Below are 19,965 nucleotides of genomic sequence, written 5' to 3'. Positions count from 1 at the left end.
GAATGGAACAAATTCATGAATACATAACAAGAATATCAAAGCTTCATCTTTTAGAACGAATTTAAAGCTAAAATTAACATGATTGGCGTGTGGGTGAACAAACCCAACACTATGGAAGCTTACATACCTGAAAGAATTATCCACTTGAAGCAACTTGAAGGAAAACCTTTGAAGAAGAACCCTAGCCTTAGCTTCTCTTGATTTTCTTGAGCGTAGAATCTTTGGAGTGAATGAGAGGGTTTTGATTTAAGAAAACTGATTTTCTACATGTTTAGGGCAATTTAGATGACCTCCTAAGCGTTTTTAGGACTAAAATGCCCCTAAACAAATAAATAAGATGAGCTTAGAGTCGGAATGATTTTTCACCAGGCAGTGAGGTCCATATTAGCTCCGCGTCGCGGAGCTGCTGCCAGGTTTGCGCGACGCTAGTAAATCAGTCATAACTTTTTACTCAAAGCTCGGAATTGAGTAAACTCGGCAGCGTTGGAAAGAGGACTCGAAGGGATTTAAATTTTCCATTTTTAGCTCACCTAAATCATCTTGTAATAGGAGTTATGGTCGTTTGAAGTTGACCCAAAACTTAAGAAAACTTAAGAATGACTTGAATGCTTTTCTCTTGGGTTCTTCTTGGAACTTAAGGTCTATATCTAGTGACCTTAACACTCAATAAATTTTAAATTCCTTGCAAAATATCACTCACTACTAAGAACGGTTCGAGTCTCAGTTCGAAAAAATTTCTGGGGTGTTACAGGGGAGACTTAAAGACTTGGGAACATAAACCTTAGGGGGTTTGTGTTGGAGTTTAGGAATTAGAGTTAGTTCCTAGGATTGCAAGAGTTGTAATCTGAATTCATAACTTGAACTGGGGTCGACGATCTAGTTGGTTGTTGGCATCTAAGAATTAGAGTTTATAATTCCTTAGGTTACATAAGTTTGTAATCTTTAGTTGAAGCTCAGAGTTTAATGAAGTGGAGTTAAATCCTACTGAGGTGTAGGTCGTGGTTTTACCTTTCATGAGCCGGGGTTTTTCGCGATAAAATATTATTTCATTATTTTATTTGCTTTACATAACGTAACTGATGTAATTTGCAAAGGAACATATATAATATACAGCCTGTTCCTTAGGCAAATCTAGGGTCAGTATTCCAACAATTGGTATCAGAGCAGGTTATCTTTGTAGAGTCTAATAACTCAAGATAAGATCACTATGAATTCTGCACCTCCTCTTGGACACAGTGAAGGTCAACACATCAACATACCACCACTATTCAATAGACATTACTACACATGGTGGAAGGCGAGAATGGAGGATTTTCTACAAGCCCATGACTATGAATTATGGATGAGAGTTACGGATGGTCCTCTTATTCCTATGATGAAGGATGATGAAGGGAAAGTCATTCCAAAGCCCAAGGCTCAATATGAAGAAGCTGATTATAGAATGCTCACAAAGAATGCTAAAGCTAAGTGCATCCGTGTATGTGGACTTGGACCTGACGAGTTCAATCGCATCTCTAGTTGTACTACAGTGAAACAAATTTGGGACACAATAGTCAATGCACATGAAAGAACTCCCCAAGTAAGAAAATTTAGAATTGCAAGACTATCCACTGAATATGAAGCATTTAAGATGGATAGTAGTGAATCACTTCAAGATATGATTACTAGATTCACTACTATTGTGAATGAACTGGTGTCTTTGGTAAAAATATACGCTACTGAGGAACAGGTTGATAAAGTGTTGAGGACTCTACCTAGGTCGTAGGAGATCAAGGTCACTGCAATTAGAGAAGCAAAGTATTTGACAACCATGAACTTGGATGAACTTGTAGGAAATCTAAAGACTTACGAGATGAATGTTGATAACACAAAAATGAGTAAAAGAAGCAAAGATATGATTTTTTCTTTCAAGGCAACTGAGAGTGATGAATCTGATCTGGGTGATGAGGACATAGCCGTGATCAACAAAAAACCTCAGAAAGTTCCTCAAGAAAGGTGGAAACTATGAGAAAAAATTGCCTCCGAGCAAAGAAAAAGAATCTGACATTGCTATGTATGCTGCTTGGGGAACATGTTCAGACAACTCAATTAAAGATGATACAGAAGATGTTGCTTTGATGGCCATGGAGGACTCTGAATCAGACATTGATAGAAGGGAGGTAAATCTTCTTGACCTTAAAAAATAAACTAAAATGTTTTTCAAAGAAAAAATTATCTTCCCTTATTCTAACTCTTATAGATAATTTTCAAAAGTTGAATGAAAATAAAGATCAGTTATTGACTTCCTTGACTAGTTTAAAATTTGAATATATTGATCTTGAAAAGATTAATTTTGATCTTAAGAAAGAAAAACAATTCCTAAAGGAACAGGTACAACAACTTGGTTCCTACACTTTGGCTCTCAAATCTGAAATTTTGAAACAAAGTGTTGTTGGGAATGGGAAAGAAAAAATTAGTGGTGACCAAATCAGATGTGACCAAGATCTAAAGAGGTTAAAAGATGAACTATTTTGTAAGAGGGAAAAATCTAGAAGAATAAATCTTGACCTGGCTAGAACTAAGTATGAGCTTGAGAGGGCAAACAAATGGACTCTGTCCTCAATGATTGTGACTTAGCTCAGTAATAGAACACATAACACTAAAGCTGGAATAGGTTTTGTTAAAGAAGTCCTTAAGAAAACCTCTTATTTGTGGACACATGGTGGTAGTATTGGTCACTCAAGGGGTACCTGCCCAATAGTTATAACTCACATGAATAAAAACTTCAAAGTTGTCTCAAATAGAAAAATCAACCATGTTAAAAGAAAGGAATCATGTCAAAGGAACAGGTTGGGGAAAAAGAAAAAATTAAAAAATGTTTTACCAATATGGATCAATAGAGATCTCATTCATCCTTTTTATCAATATAAAAGACTCAAGCTAGTCTGGGTTCCTAAATCTAACCTTTGAATTTGCAGGAAAAGTAAGAGGAAGCAAGCAACATTCTATATGAACACCTGTTGCTCGTGACACATGATTGAAACTTGCAGAAATTCCTCTCACCTGCATAAGAAAAGGATGGAATGGTCGTTTTTGTGGTGAAAATTCTTTTTGGTCAAATCAAAGAAATTGGAAAAGTAGGCAAGACTAAAGAAACACTTTTAAAGGAACATGTTGGAACTTAGGGATGATTAAAATCGCATGAGTATCCCTCAGTGCCTAATGAACATTGCGCATACTGCCTTCTAATCATGAATTTTATGCTCAGTCTTGTACATTTAGTTGTATGTCTCTATACCACTTTTAAAGCCAAGCTACCCATGCACTATAACATTGTGTTTGCATCTGTCACAGGAGAGAGGCTTAGTAAAATTGGAGCAAAAATTCTAATCATTTTCCAGAGATCTAAGGTATGTGCACTACAATTATTCATAATTAAATATAAAATCAATGCACATGTACCTGTTCCTTCCACTTGTCCCAAAAGATATATTCATGTCCTCAATACTATTAAACAAGCATTTTCTTAAAAGGCCTATTTAAAGCCTTATCCTGGTGTGTCTCTACAACTCACACCCTTCTCTTCCATAAACTTCTTAACCAAGAAATCCTCTTTTTTCTAAAATTGTGGAATAAAGTATTCTTCAAGAAACATGTCTATGCTTGATTAATTACAATTTATGCTTCTTAATGACATTCTTGGAGATTCTAAGTGTGATGGTCCATCTGATGTTTTGGTTGAGATGACTTCGGTGGACGACACCTCTACTTTCGTTCCTTACAAAATATAGGTTGTGGTGTAAAAAGTAGGTTGTGTTGGTTCTAAGGGGGAATCTGTATTGGGTGTGTCTAAAATTACTTAGGAAATTTTGGAGGATGTACCTTGTGAGGGGGAATATTTTGGGGACCCTACAATTGAACAAAGTTCAGTTGTTAGGGTCAACTTGGGTTCATCTTGTGAGGGGGAATCATTGGGAGACCCCTCTATCGAACCTAGTTCTTCTATTGGGATCCATATAAACTAAGATTTAGGGTTGATGTAAAAAATTATTATAGTTGGTGCTGCATCTGATAGTACCACATCTAGGGAATAGGTTGGAAGAACATGTTCCTCTACAAATGACGTTGAAGAATTTTTTTTCTCTTACTGACTCTATTTAAATTACAGATGAGGAGATTATGGCCAAAGAAGGTTTTCAGTAACCATGTTTGCAAATCTTTTTCTATGGTTGATCACTCTTTTTGTTGCGATGCTATATGATTGTTATTGTATAGGTGCATCATCCTTATCATATGGATTAATTTCTTGCACATCCTCCACTTTTGAACTATTGGGCTAAGCTAGTAGAGATTCAACTTCTAGCTGAATACGGTAACTAACACCATGATCTGTTTTTGCTATTGCCTTTTCCTTCTAACTGTCTATTGAGGCATATTCATTGAATGTCACATCCCTGCTAATAATTAACCCCCGAGTCTTTTCTTTTATGCACTAAAATCTGTAACCTTTCACTCCAGTTGCATACCCTATAAATATGCACTTCTTTGAACTCGGCTCAAGTTTTCCATCCCTTACATGAGCATAAGCAGGACACCCAAATATTCTTAAATTTGAATAATCAACAGGCCAACCGGACCAAACTTCAAAGGGAGTTTTAAACTCAAAGGTTGTAGAGGGAGATCTAATGACCAAATAACAAGTTGTATTAATGACTTCAGCCCAAAAATCCTTGATAACACATAAAAGCATACTTCATGCTCTTTCACAAAGTATTTTGTTCATATGTACTGCAACACCATTTTGTTGAGGTTTTCCAACACAAGTGTGGTGTCTCACTATACCTTCTCTGTTGTAGAAGTTATTGAACTCTAAGTTGAGAAATTCCAACCTATTGTCATTTCAAAGACATTTAACTTTTCTTTCGATTTTCCTCTCAACCATCATCTTCCATTTAACAGATGTTGAAAATGCCTCATCTTTTGTTTTCAAGAAATACACCCATACCATTCTTGATTAATCGTCAATCAAGGTCATAAAGTACCTTGCACCACTTTTGGAGGGAATTATGTTGGAAAAATTACTTAAATACACAACACTTCTTTACCTATTTTCAATATTTCCCTACTCTTTTACTAAAATACAAAAATCCCTTATTTTCCCCCAATTCAACTTAATCGGATACTTTATTAGTTTAAGTATCCGCCCGTTATTAATTAAAGTATCCGCGCTGCTATATTATGCATCCGCTCGTTAATTAAGTATCTGTGTTGCTAACAACTTAATAATTTAAGTATCCGCCCATTATTAATTAAAGTATCCGCGATGCTATATTATGCATCCGCCCGTTAATTAAGTATCCGTGCTGCTAACAACTTAATAATTTAAGTATTCACCCGTTATTAATTAAAGTATCCGCGCTGCTATATTAAGTATCCACACTGCTATATTATGTATCTGAAAAACACTAAAAAAAGGGATTTTTGGTAATTAATGAAAGAGTAGGGAAAGGAAGTAATTTCTTTCTTAAACTATGTCATTTGCCTAATTTTTACAATTATGTTTGGACCCCACAAGTCCGAATGTATATAATCTAACTTGTCTTTGGTCTTGTGTAAAGCCTTCTTGCTGAACTTCACCCTTATTTGCTTACCAAACACACAATGCTCATAGAAATTAAAGCTTGATTTATGTAATCATCCAACAAATTTTGCTTGTTCAACAAAGACAATCCCTTGTCACTCATTTGTCCAAGTCGCAAGTGCCACAATTGTGATTGATTTAGATCACTCTTCCCAGAAGCTACAATTGCTTCCCCTTCAACTTCACTGTCTTGTAGATAACAAAGTCTAGAATGAAGCTTACCCTTCATGAGTACCATGGAGCCTTTACATACTTTAAGTGCTCCATTCTCTGAGTGAAACTTATACCCTTGATCATCCAATGTTGAAAGAGAAATGAAATTCCTCTTCATTAAAGGAAAATGCCAAAACTCAATATTCTGATAATGCCATCGAACATTCTCAAGTTGATGTTACCAATCCCCTCTTCCTCTAATGAATTATCATCACCAAGGTGTCAGCCCCACTCATCTGTACGTAAGTTGCGAACTAATTCTTGTCTGGGCACATATGAAAAGTTGCACCAGAATTAAGAACCTAAGAATTTTGCCTATGATCAGAACTCACAGCAAAAAAGAATTTTGCCTATGATCAGAACTCACAGGAAAAACTCCCCCTACAAAATCAATGTCATCAAAATTATTACCATTGTCAACAATATTTGTTGAGTAGTCAAATATTTGTTGAGTAATCAACTTTTTCTTCCCCTTTTTCTCCTTTAGTCTAGGGAAGTCTCTTTTTTACTGACCCTGCTCCCCGCACTCATAGTAGTTTTGCTTCATGTCTCTAGACTTCAATCTGGCGTTAAAAGTTTTTCTATTAAAATTTGTATGTTGTGTTCTTCACCCTCAGTTGTGCTATCTGGAAAGTTCTTCCTCAACTCCTTAGATTTTAGTGCATTACTAACATCATCAACTGAGATATTGTCTTTCCCATATAGCAATGTATCAGAAAAACTATCATAAGACGGTGGTAAAGAACATAACACGATTAAGTTCTAATCCTCACTTTCAATTTTGATATCTCCATTCTTCAAGTCCATTATAATTGAATTAAACTCATCAAGGTGAGTTTTGACCCATGTACCTTCATTTATACGGAGATTGTATAACCTTTTTTTCAAGTAGAGGTGGTTTGTCAGTGATTATTTAGAGTACAGAACTTCTAACTTCTTCCATGTCGTTGCTGCAGATTTCTCTTTAGCAATTTCCTTAAGAACACTATTTTTAACGCTCACGAATATCGCACTCAAAGTCTTTCCCTTCAAGTCTGCTTCTTCTGTTTCTTTCAACACTTTTGGAAAATCCTCCTCAATTGCCTTTCACAATCCTTGTAACACCAAAGACGCTCTCGTTTTAATCTTCCATAGACTGAAACTAGACCCCCCCCCCCCACCAATCAAATTTCTCTATTTCATACTTTATTGAAGATGATGGAGACATATTAACCCTTGATTATGTCTAGAAACCTTAACCAAGCTCGAATACCAATTGTTGCAGAAATATCATGGATTAACTAGCACACAATCACAAACAATGAAAAAATAAAGAAGAAGAATAACACAAGGATTTAATGAGGTTCCGCTAGGCCTACTCCTCCCCACAAAAGCAAAGAGAGTTTTTCACTATGAAAGAAAAAAAGAAGAGGCTTACGATACGTAGGAATCTCTTAGGACTACATTGTGTATCATGTACCATATCATAGAATCCCCAACTATATCCCCTATATATATATATATATATATATCCCAAGTAGCGCCAAACCTATAAGGATAAGGTTTTTTCAATCCTATAAGAATAATATTTTCCTTTTCCAAATCTATTAGGGCAAAGGGTCTTCTAAACCAATAGGAATTATAGTTTCCTAAAATACACAAGGGAATAATTCAAGACATAATTAACATCTATATTTTTTGTGTAAAGACATAGGATTAGAGGATTCAGATCAACTTTTATAGTTCTTCGGATCCTTGTAAGTATTAGAGAAAATGATCAAAATGGTTCTTCATGTATAGGGGTTGAATTATTTTAGTCCTCAATGTATACCATTTGATTGAAATAGTCCTTAACGTATGTAAAATGAGAATCGTTTTGATCCTGAGCCTTAAATTTGATTATTCTCGATTAAAAACTAGCATCCCTCCCCAAACTTATCTCTCTCTTCTCCCAGTACTAGTATGCTCTGCCTCCCTTTCAATTTCTCTCTCTAACTGAATCCTCTTCCTAAAATATTTTTTTTTCATTATTTCATTTTCTAACTTTCTTCTCTTTTGTGTTAATTAATCCCAAATATTGATAAATTTTACTTTTTTTTTTTTTTTTTTTTTTTTTTTTTTTTTTTTTTTTTTTTTTTTTTTTTTTTTTTTTTTTTTTTTTTTTTTTTTTTTTAATGATAAATTTTACATTCATATTAGTTTTTTGCTATTTTTTCACTGTCAACTCTTCATCTTCTTTTAGAAAAAATTGATGGTACTTAATTATTTGATATGTTTGTTCAATTTTCTGTTAATGATATGAATGACTATATTTTAGTTGAATTCATAAAAAAAATAGAAAGAGTTATTCCTTCGAGGACGATACACAAAATAAAATTTGAAATATAATGTTATAGAGCAGTAGGATATCCATGCTTATGGATGATATACACACATAAAAAATTCTCTATTATTTTATTACTATAAATTTATAATCTCTTTTGGGTGAATTGAATGATTTTTGGATTGGATTAGCTAGTGGGTTAATTTAATGAAAAATGAAATCAGTAGGTGTGCTTTTTCTTTTTGCCCCTTCACTGAGTCTGGTGTATTTTCCAGTTGTCCCAAAAGCAAGAAATTACTTAAACAAAGATGAAGAAAAAATTAGGTTGCAAAAGTTATGTGTGAGCTTGAATAGGCATCAATATTATGCGATGGACTAAGATCCTCTTATTCAGAAAGAATATGCAGTAAAGAACCAGAGAGGAGTGGGCAAGGAGAGAAGAGAGATGAGTTTGGGGAGGAGATGTTAGTTTTTAACGGAGAATAGTTAATTTTAAGGACCATTTTGATCATTTTCTCTAAGTATTACACTTCTTGTTCTTTTCTGATTTTCTAAAAGGTCCCCAACATATCGTTAATGTTGAAGTATGCATTGTTACCAATTCTAAAAAATATTACCAAACTCAAAGACAGAAAACTACAAGGATAATACAACGACTAATAATATAGAGAAATAAGTGAGGAAACACTTAACTATCTAACTTACCTTCTACCCATATTTGTGACCTCCATAACCCCTATCTAAGGTCATGTCCTTGGTAAGATTAAGTTGTGACAAATCATGTCCAATCACATATCCCTAATGTTTCATTCGCCTACCCCAAATCTCTTGAAACCATTCATAGCCAACCTCTCACACTTCTGCACTAAATCATATGTGCATCTTCTCTGTATGTGTCTGAACCATCACAACCTCGTGTAATGACCCTACAGGTCATTTTTTAAAACTTTTTGTCATGACCCAGGGGTACCCCCTAGATGTAACATGGCGTATAGAACCCTGAAGGACTCCATACAAGCCACTTATCATATTATAACATAAAGTAATAAAACAACAAAGAGTAAAACAACATTTAAGTCCAAAATAATTTTATAGAAAAAGTGGAAGTCTAACTGATGCCTCAACATAGTCATCTATTACAATCGAATGAGAGTGGGCCTAGCCCATACATCATATTCAAAAAAGAAAATACGAAAGAGAAACTAGAATAAGGAAAGTCCATCCTCGAACCATGAGGAATCACCAAGCTCGGAAAGAATCGAAGTCCAAGCTCTAGCCACTAAAATAGGAACCCTGCCTGACGGACCCTACATTTGAGAAAAATGTAGGCAAGAGTATGCATTAGTACAAAAATGCACTAAGTATGATAGCTATGCATAAAAACATTTAAAACATGCTAAGAAGGACATTTCATTTCATGACATGCAACTGACCAATTAAAACATGATATAAGAGGGTTAGGAAACATAAGTCATAACATCATGGTCAATGCAAGCTAAATCATTTTTTTAAGCCTTTGAACACATATGAAATACTTCTTTAAGTAACCTTAGTTCATTAATCATCTTGTTGTGGGAAAATTAGCCTTAACCGACATAGAGACCATGTGAGCTAAAACATGATCACACAGTGTCTCCCACACCGAGAACGGTTGTTCTACTTGCCTAAGGTAGAACCATGAACTTCTAGCTTAAATGGATTCATTAGCTAATCATCCTATGAGGGCACATAGTTTATGGGATAAGGAGATTGTTACTAGAAACCAGGCCTCTACTAACGGGAGAGCTTCCATCTCATGAGACTTCTTCTAGAAACCCGGCCACTACTAACGGGAGAGCTTCTATATCAATGTCAATATCCACACGGTGCTAAGCATAATTCCCACGGAATATTATTTTCTTACTTATTCTCATTATCCATGGAAAGACATGTCATCTTGTCAATTCAAGCTAGTTAATTAGGATAGCTCTTATCCATTGAAACCTAAGAATCCGTTCTATGTGAGAAAACCTTTCACATCATGGTTGCAAGTGTTTTATGAGAGTAACCTTTCAACAACACAACAACAACAACAACATTGGCACTTCACTCTCAAAGCACCCTTACAACATTTACATAGTTTCCATAAGATCATGCATAAACTCATACTATTCCCTTTCAAGGTTCAAAGTTTGTTTTCAATCACCAAATCTAAAATTCAAACATTTGATAGGGATTTTATCATAAATTCATGTAATTCTATTACTTCATGCTTTAGATCATAAAACTCCTCTTTCATAATCAACAACCCACATTATGAGATCACAATATGGAAAACATAGGGGTTTGCATGGGTTCAAAGGTGAAACATCATAAAAGCATTCTAAATCATCAATTCATGCATATTTAAACATAATCAAATCATTAAGATAAATAATCAAAAGAACCAATGGTGATTGAAGAAAACCCTAGCTAATTGGGGAATTCTACCATTTGAAATAGGGGAATTTGGGGACTTTATGAATCAAAGAGATACATGGATGAAAACTACGATACCTCAAGTCCAATTTCTTATCTTCAATGGAGAATTTGGATCCTTATCTTGAAACCCTAGGCGAAATCTTCTTCTTCAAGTTCTAGAGAGAGAATATTTGGGAGGAGTTGGTTTTTCTTTTGGGAATTTGGAAGATTGACTGAAATGGGGTTAATTTGAGGGTAAAAAGACTTATATAGGGGTTCTAAATATAGGCAAAACGACATAGTATAGGAAATAATTAATTTGGAAAAGACCGAACTGCCCCTGAGTTAACTGTCAGCTGTCACCGACCTACCAACCGATGAACCCAGTCAACACATAATGGATGGACCTACGGTCCGTCCTGGTAAACCGTGGTTGGTGGTCAGGGACTTTCCTCTTGACCTACGATTCCTGGACCATGGGTCGTGGACCCACCTACGGTCCGTAGGTCCAACCGTGATCCATGCCTGGACAATTCCTGAGGCACCCATCCATGGACCCACCTATAGTCCCTGGCCCACACCAGGGGTCGTGGCTTGCCCTCATGGATGGCACCTGGGAGTTTTGAAATCTGTTAAGCTTTCCTCTTTCGGATACGGGGTGTTACACTTTTGGAAAAATTATCATTTTGTCCCTCTCGATAGTTTTCCCAAGTCATGCTTTTCAGTTTATGAAGTTGGTTTTAAAATTGAATTGGAAAGTTGAGACTTTTGGAAGTTTTAGAGTTTTGGACACCTCAAGTTGTTAAAAGTGGTTTTTGACAACAATCAGAACTACGAGTCTCGAAAGGGTCTTTAGTCTGTTCCATCAGCTCCAGAATGCGGAATTTTGTCTAGAAGTGTAGGTTTTTCCAATTTTGGAGTCCTTTTCATGGATATGAACCCTTGAGTTGGAAGTTTAAGTATAATTAGGCCAAGAGTTGACTTTGGTCAACATTCGGAGTTTGAACGCTAGGATTGGAATTCCGATGACACCATTGGATTCAGGGGATGATTTTACTCCTAAGTGAGGTCTTGGTTGATTTTTCAGAGGTTCTGAGGGCAGTTTAGTGTTTTTGAGTAAAAGTTAGTTTATTGCGACTTAAACGGGGACTGGGTCAAACAAACTTTGTATCTGTGTTCCAACATTCCATTAAGTCTAGAATGTCGAGTTTTGTTGGGTAGCATATATGGTTTGCGTGTGCGAAATTCCAAACGAATCCGGAGGGTTCATTAGGTGATTTTGTTGAGTCTTGGTGTTTGTTGATGAGTTGTATCTGATGCATGTTAAGTAATCTTTGAGATCCCAAGGCTCTTGGTCGCGGCCACATTGGTATGTGGTCTTGTGCTTCACGATCGCATGGAGGATGTTGCAATCGCAATAGCATCTTGAGAATCGTGATCGCGTGGCCTTGTATTGCAATCGCGATGGTCAATTAATGAGTTGACCAGCATTACTCATCGCAATTGTGAGGTATTGGGTCGCGATTGCGAAGGGTAAAAGTGACTTGAATAGATTCTTCTTTCCAAAATCGGGGATTAATCCTCATTTCACCATTTTTGAACTTTGGAAGCTCGGTAAAGGCAATTCTAAAGGGGCTTTTCAAGATTCTTCAATTGGGTAACGATTTTTAATTCCCCATCTTTATTACCCACTGTTTACTTCAAGATTTTATTACCCCATCAGTAGAGGCTATTTAATTCCTAATTTTGAAGTCAAACTTTTTGAGTTTTCTCAAGAATTTGGATTTTTAAGAAAATGGTGATTTGAGCTTGGTTTCCTATTCAGTACAAGTATCTAGTCAGTCCACACAAATTTATATTTTTTTTTCTTCCCTTTTGGTGGATCTTTTTATTTTTGAAGTGAATTTTGTCCATGATTATACAGTTTGTGCACGTAGTCAGGGACGGAGCTTCGTTGAAAAATTAATCCATATAAATAGTGAAAATGATGTTTTTTGCATATCTGTAAGTTGTTGAATCTGCTTGGCGTAAAGACTTTTTTTTAATCCCCATAATTGAAATCCTGGCTCCGCCACTACTGGTGGTTTACTAACCTTATGCAAATTTTTTTTTCATTATTTAGATATTGGTTTTGACTCAGATACGATAGAGAGGACTACATCTTCAGGGACAAAAATGCAGCCTTTACTGTCTGATTCTCCTTTCGGAGCCATTACTTGTAAGGCTAGTAACCGAATCTGTAGCAGTTTAACAGCAGAAAATCCTTTGATGGGCACCAGATTTTGTGATCTCTGTTGCAGTGAGCCTGGTTTTTGCGGAGACTGCTGTTGTATACTTTGCAGTAAGCTTATCACTTTGGACTATAATGGGTACAGTTACATCCGATGTGAAGCTTCAGTAGTTGATGGCCACATATGTGGACATGTTTCCCATCTAGAGTGTGCTCTACGAGCTTACATGGCTGGGACAGTCGGAGGAAGCATCAATTTGGATGCAGAGTATCTCTGTCGATATTGTGATTCAAGGACGGATTTGGTTCCACATGCTTTGAAGCTTTTAAACATTTGCACATCTATTGCTTCTTATGTTGACATCGAAAAGATTTTGAATGTTGGCATTTGTATTTTGCGTGGCTCACAAAAAAGTAGTGCAAAAGAGTTGTTGCATCGTATTGAATCAATCAATGCAAAGGTATAGCTATTTGATTAATGGTACTTTGTTTCCTATGATGCTATCTTTTTTTCCAGTTTTGAGGTTTACGATTACTAGAATGACCAATTTCATAATCATATCAGCTTATGAAAGGAGTCAACATTCAAAAAGGAAAGCTGTGTGGATAGCACTGGTAACTTCTCTGCCTTGTCATAGTCTTGTTTGTGTTGACCTATCACTTTGACTTGAATATCTGTATTTGAGCAATATATTTATGTGCAAATGTGTTTATTTTGTTTTAAGTATTGTCTATTTCATGATACAAATATATACATCTGCGCATTGTAAGTTTTGTCTATTTCAGTGCTTCCTGTTGTCAACAAATACCAAAAACACTTGGTGCAAACTAAACTGCAATATGACCAGAAAATAAAATTGGAGAGCCTTGGAAAGAGTATGAAATAGGAATTATTTATTGCACAACCAGTGCATCAGTTAAATGCTATCCAACTGCTCCTTGGTCCTAACTAGATGAAGGAAATGAATAGCTTCCTTATTAAGAGTTTGGAACTTTGGTATAATCAGCATAAAGAGAAAGGAATGGATCACTCAAGGATCTCTTGTAGGGTGCTGTTTTGGTCAATTGTAGCAATAACATCTCCTAGCGTAAAGAGTTCTGCGTAGCCCCAACATCATAGAATTGAATGTCACATCCATGATCTGTCTCACCACATTAGTATGTGAAACCAAAGAGGATGGTGTGGGGTGAGGAGGTGAATCGAAATTATTTTCGAATGTTAGTCAAGTTATAATTGGTCGCCTGTTGATTTCTTCAAGTCGGCTACCCTAGAGTTTAGACAATTAGATAAAACAACATATTATATAAGGCATAAAGAGATAAAAGACACAGTTGACACAAATTTTTATACTAGTTCAAATCATCAATGTGGTGCCTAATCCAGTCCCTTCGGGTTACAAGGTTTCCTTAGAGTTTGAGTGCTTATGGTTAGACAGATAGCCTGTTGTGGACTCCTTGACCTGAAATATTCCAATTTACTTGTTGGCTACATCCACTAGTCTTATAGTTTTCTAATCTCTCCATTTCTTTCTTTTCACTAGTAAACTATATTGAATACACTGATAAAAGAGTGTCTAGGGTTTTTGCTCAAGGCAAGTTGCACAACCTTCTTCTTATAAAACAGAAAAGTAGTCGAAAGATAATATTATTCATTCAGTACCCAAACTTTAAATACGACAGATAAGAACAACCTACAGCTAAACTTAAGGAAATCAACTACTACCTGAACTCCTAAACAATAGGGGGAGTCTTATATTGATACTCTAAAATAGTATTAATTACGGTAACTAATAATTACAGTAACTAATGCTTAATACACCCGCTCAAGGTAGGCGTAGTGCAACAATTCCTAACTTGGAACAACACTGTTCAAAGGCTGGTTTTGGCAAGGGCTTGGTAAATCATAAACGTATCGGCAAGTTGATCACAAGCGTGAGTTTGTGTGTGACGAGAACCTGGTGTGCTTGAACTTGGTTCCTAACATAACAGAAGTCCACTGCAATATGTTTCATACAGCTATGAAACACTAGATTATGACAGAGATAAGTGACGCCAACATTGTCACAAAAGATTGTGGGTGTATTTGGAATGGTGATACACAATTCATTGAGCAAGTTGCGCACCCATATTAGTTTGACAAGCGCATTTGCAACTGATTTGTGCTCTGCTTCAGGATGAGAGAGCTACAGCTTGTTGGTTTATTGATGTTAGATTGTCTTGACAAAACTTGGCGACATAAATCAAGGTTTTTTTTTATAGATGGAGCACAAAGAGTGTTAAAAAGCCTAAAAGCAGAATTAGATGCTTGTATAAGAGATGAACCAGTATGAGTATTAGGAATGGTTTTACAGTCACCCATGGATATGCCCTCATTGCCTTTATACTCCTCAAGATTGTGCGGTTAAGTGGTGACATGATGAGTCGCACCAGAATCCAAAACCCAAGACCAGAGGCGAAGTTGGCCTTAGCTTCAAAATGGTTATGCGATTCTGAACAACATACATCTGCAGTGTGACCTAATTTTTGGCACAATTGGCAGTGGACAGATGATCTCGAATTCGACCTCCAATTTTGCTGACTGTTGTTGCTGGACTATTGAGTTACAGGTGGTTTCCATTGTTGATTGTTGAAGCGACGATTGTTCCTATTAGACTGGGGTGGCATGTTCGTCTTCTGTGCAACAACAACTGTGATTATGGAACATGACTTCTCAAGATCCTGGTGCTTGAGAAAAAGCTCATAATCTGTGAGATTGTGAAACAGCTCTTCAAAACTCAAGGAAGAATCCCTTGATCTTATGGAAGCAGAGATTCTCACAGTACTCGGGGCCCAGTCCGCTTAAATCTTAACAATAAGTTCATCAACTGCTATTAATGATCCAGCAATGTTGAGCACATCACAGAGAGAGAGAGCAAACCTCTTGTAAGTACTCTGTAACGGATTTTAGAAGCTTTCTTCAGATTTTGCAATTGGTCTCGCGAGCTAAAAATGCGAGTGTAGCTCTTATTTGCATAGACTGTGTGAAGAAGTTCCCAGGCTTTCTCAGTGGATGGACCTGTGGCGATAGTTGGCGCAATGGTAGGATCAACAGATGTCATCATGGCTTATTGAATCAGTTGGTCCTGAGAGAACCAGACTTGATACCAGAGATTAGGCAGCAGAATGTTATAGTGGGTAACATTCATTGGTGGTGCCGGTTTTGATCCGTCAAGATGTCCCATAAGTTGATGGGCATTGAGTAGCATCACAAGTTGGGCTTTCCAAGTTGAGAAATTGAGGTTACCTTGCAGTTTGATAGGTAACTGAGATGCGGGATTAAATGGTAACACGTGAACGATAGAGGGAGCGACAGAAGCACTGCTGTTGGAAGCAGTAACATCACCAGAAGTGACAACCGAAGGGATTGTTTCGCCAACCATAGATGGAAAAAAAATTATCTGACTCGTGAGAGTTTATGATGGCTCGGATACCATATAAAATCAGATAAAGAAAGTAGTCAAAAGATAATCTTATTCATTCAGTACCCAAACTTTAAATACGACAGATTAAGAACAACCTACAGGTAAACTTAAGGAAACTAACTACTACCTGAACTGATAAACAATAAGGGGAGTCTTCTATTGATACTCTAAAACAATATTAGTTAAGGTAACTAATAATTACAGTAACTAATGCTTAATACTTCTGTGATGATGATCTGCTTTTATATTGCTTGTCTGCTTCTTTACCATTGCTTGGACAGAATGGAATTGATATCAATTTGCTGATCTTCAATCTCTGATTTGGAATGTCACTAAGATTGATCAGAGAAGAAGAAAAGTTGTACAATCTTCTTATCTGATTTTCACTGTTTTGCTCTTAAGGTAACCCAAGGGATTTTCTCCTTCAATCAAGGTATTCAAATTTGTCGAGTGTCCTGTTCTTTCTTGGGGTTAGCGTGTGCTCTTTTTCCTTCATTCAAATCTATCTTTAGACAAGTCATTCTTCCTTGATTATGCCTTCTTTACACAGATTTTGGATGTCTCATTTTTTTTGACACGGATCATTTAGGATTACTGTCATCATTAAAACGTATGTTAAAATACAAGTTAATGAAGCTAACGTTAGTTATTGGTTCTCTGCCTTTAGCAATACTGCTCAGATATACTGGAGCCTATTTGTTAGGCTGATATATGCAGAAAGATATTGTTGTTATTGTTCATATGATTCTTCTTGTTGGGCTTGATGTGCAACCATATTTTCTAATGATGATTGTCTATATGTTGTGTCTTTCGTATTTCTGGAATCCTGGTTCAGTGCTCAATTTGCTATTATTATCGAATCTTGTGGCAATTCATACCCTACATATTTCTAATGTCATGTAGGATTCTTTTAATCCTTCAAATTTTGGACAATGATTTTCATGAAGTTAATTTCTAGATTTTTCAGCTAACTCTGGTACCTCGCAAGATCAAAATCTCAGTCAGAAGCAAAAGACAATGAATGATTCCAATCAGCCTGAACTTTGATTGCAAAGTTATCCTTATTGATGGGAGGTAACAAGTACACAGTGGAATGTGCAAGCTAGTCCGAACGTCATTGTCATAAAAAATGATTTGGTATTATGATTTGGTACATTGCTACTCGTACATTTATACATTTTCACCATGTGCTCAAACAGAAAGAGCCCAAATTTGTTCATTATTCGGATGAGCTATATACCTTGTTGTTTAAGTAAACATACATATGTATGTTACAATTGACAAGGACTCGTTGTTTTGCATATGTACTATTTCGACATTTGGTGTTCAAAGTTAGTCTCGACAAAGTGTAACTTTATACTTGAAGTTTTATATTTGACAAAGTGCAACTTTATACAATGTTTGAAGTTTTATATGGCTGAAGTTTAGGTATATCGTATACATGATTAATTGATACATCAAATATGATAAAGTTAACTATTGTACGAGAACAAGTTGGTCAACGTCTCTCCAAACACCTCTAGATCCATTATCAAACTCTCCACGGCCATGGTCATCCTTGGGCACCGTCACTACAAGCTCTCCGTCCACAAATACTGTTGTGGCCAGCTCGGGCATAGCCGAAGCAGGCAACCTGTACCTCCATGTATCCACCTTCAATTGTTCATCCTCATCACCGTAACCATTTCCCTTTCTCACAACGATCTTCGTTACCCCAGGATGAATCTCTACTGCATGTGCCTTCACTTGTCCATTCCCAGCTCCTTCTAGTTCGATTCTTGCCACGAAACGGAAGAATCCTTCCTTCTCTTCCACCACCACATCTGCATCATAACAGAACGGCAATTCCAGAAAGTAGTTAAATACGTGAGGAAGTCTCCGGAGTTTCTTCATTGAGGAATTAGGAATGTGTTGTTGCTGTTCTGAAAAATTAGAATCAATTCCGCCAATGTTGGGTTTCAGGGAGAGAGGATGTACTCTCATACCCTGAATTGTTGGGGTTGAAACGATAAGAAGAAGACAAATGTTGAAAAGGTTCAAAATTCTAATAGGGCAATTTGGGATTCTATTAACCCCTGATGGGAAGATTGATAATTGCATTAGATTTTTTGTCTGTATTTTTCAAAGGGATTTTGGGTTATAAAGAGAGGTTCTTAGAAATGAGATCCAAAATGTTGAATAGGGATTGAACTTGAGGCGGTGGAGATTTCTTCGGAAAGAAGAAAACAAAAGAAGTATATTTTTTATCAGATTTGGTTTTCATTAAAACAGCCACATATATATATCTAAGTGAAATCCGCTAAATGGGTCTGAAGAGAATAGAATGTAAAATAGTGTGATAATCAAAAACACATAAACAACATAAGTTAAGAACTACAAGAGTACAAAGCCTAAACCTTCGCAAGGCTCCCCCTACAACTAGCCTAGCCTCTCGCACCTCCTTACTGAGGTGTCAATGCACCTTCTCTGCACATGTTCAAACCATCTCAATCTCTCTTCCTTGTCTTATCCGCCACAAAAGTCAATCCCTCCTTTTCCCGGATAACCTCGTTCCTAATTTTATTGCTCTTACTATATAGAATTTTGCTTACAATTATACCCCTGGACAAGATAAACTTTGCAGGAATTGAAAAAGAGTTACCAAAACATTGGTAACAGGTACAAATGTTTATTCCATAAATTTATTTATTCTAACTAATCCATGCTGGGAATTCAGAACTCAAATTTGATTTCATCCAAATATTTCAAGTGGAGATGAACAGTTAACTTCCCCTATGTTAATCCTCTATAACTAGCTTATGTTGAAATCTGTACATCATCCCTGAATAACTGAAATGCAAATGGAGCCATAAATATATACAAGCAGCTTGGAGGTAATACCAATTCCAGCTAGAGATTTGGTGCATGACTCATTCAGCTATGATGCAAGACTCCGCATATCAAGGAGAGAGCAGCAACAAAGAAAGACACCCACATAGTTCTACTTTTCGCAATAATTTCAGGTACATGCAAGGGGCATTTGTGAGTGCTACTTGGTCAATTGAAGAAAGCTCAAACATCTATGTTCTCCTTGTGACGCATCCTATGTCTACGCTGAGACCTTTTCTGGTTATAGTTACGCCTTCTAGGCGGTGAGCTAAATGAGGCGGTGAGCTAAATGTGTCAGGATGATGAACATCTTGGACACTTGCTGAAGAGCCACATATGCAGTCAAATGGGTCTTCAATTGCCTCCAGAACATCAGCTGCTGCACACATCTACATTTATGAACAAAGACTCCAGTTAACAAATAACTTACAAAGTTGCATATTCAGCAATGGCGAAGGGTGTGTTAGGTATGGAAGAAAAGATTTTCTGGAAAATGTTTTCTAATTTTTCCCATGTCCCGTTGATCAAAATTTTTGGAAAACAAAAAATGAGAAAAATGACTTCCATAGCAGAAGTAGGGAAACAAGTTCTACAAGTGGCATTCTTCATTGATCGTTTCTTCCTCACCCTCCATGTTCCAACACACCTCATTTCACCCTCACCACGCCACGCCGTGCCCCTACCTCCACACCCCCACCTCCCATGGTATTTGTCTAGATTATATGCAAATGCTTTAAGGATAATATTTTATTTATTCACGTAAACAACACAAGAAAATAAGAAATAAACCTACTTATTTTTACATTTACCTCCTACCGAACACATCCAAAGC

At 36.5% G+C, this 19,965-nt stretch overlaps 1 protein-coding gene across 3 annotated transcripts in view; it reads right to left on the bottom strand.

Annotated features, from left to right (window-relative positions):
* Nucleotides 1-19,965, bottom strand: part of LOC125874446 (uncharacterized) — a 341,050-nt gene that overhangs the window by 273,282 nt on the left and 47,803 nt on the right. The window contains exon 2 of one of the 3 annotated variants that reach the window (XM_049555341.1): nucleotides 17,607-17,782. The exons of the other annotated variants lie outside the window; for them this stretch is intronic. Within the exon in view, the coding sequence (XP_049411298.1) occupies nucleotides 17,742-17,782 (41 nt within the window). The 3' untranslated portion in view covers nucleotides 17,607-17,741. Of the gene's footprint in view, nucleotides 1-17,606; nucleotides 17,783-19,965 lie in introns of those variants that run through there. 3 annotated transcript variants of the gene reach the window in all.

The sequence above is a fragment of the Solanum stenotomum genome, chromosome 8, assembly GCF_019186545.1.
Source record: "Solanum stenotomum isolate F172 chromosome 8, ASM1918654v1, whole genome shotgun sequence".
Lineage (NCBI taxonomy): Eukaryota > Viridiplantae > Streptophyta > Magnoliopsida > Solanales > Solanaceae > Solanum > Solanum stenotomum.
This window is presented reverse-complemented; position numbering and strand designations above follow the sequence as displayed.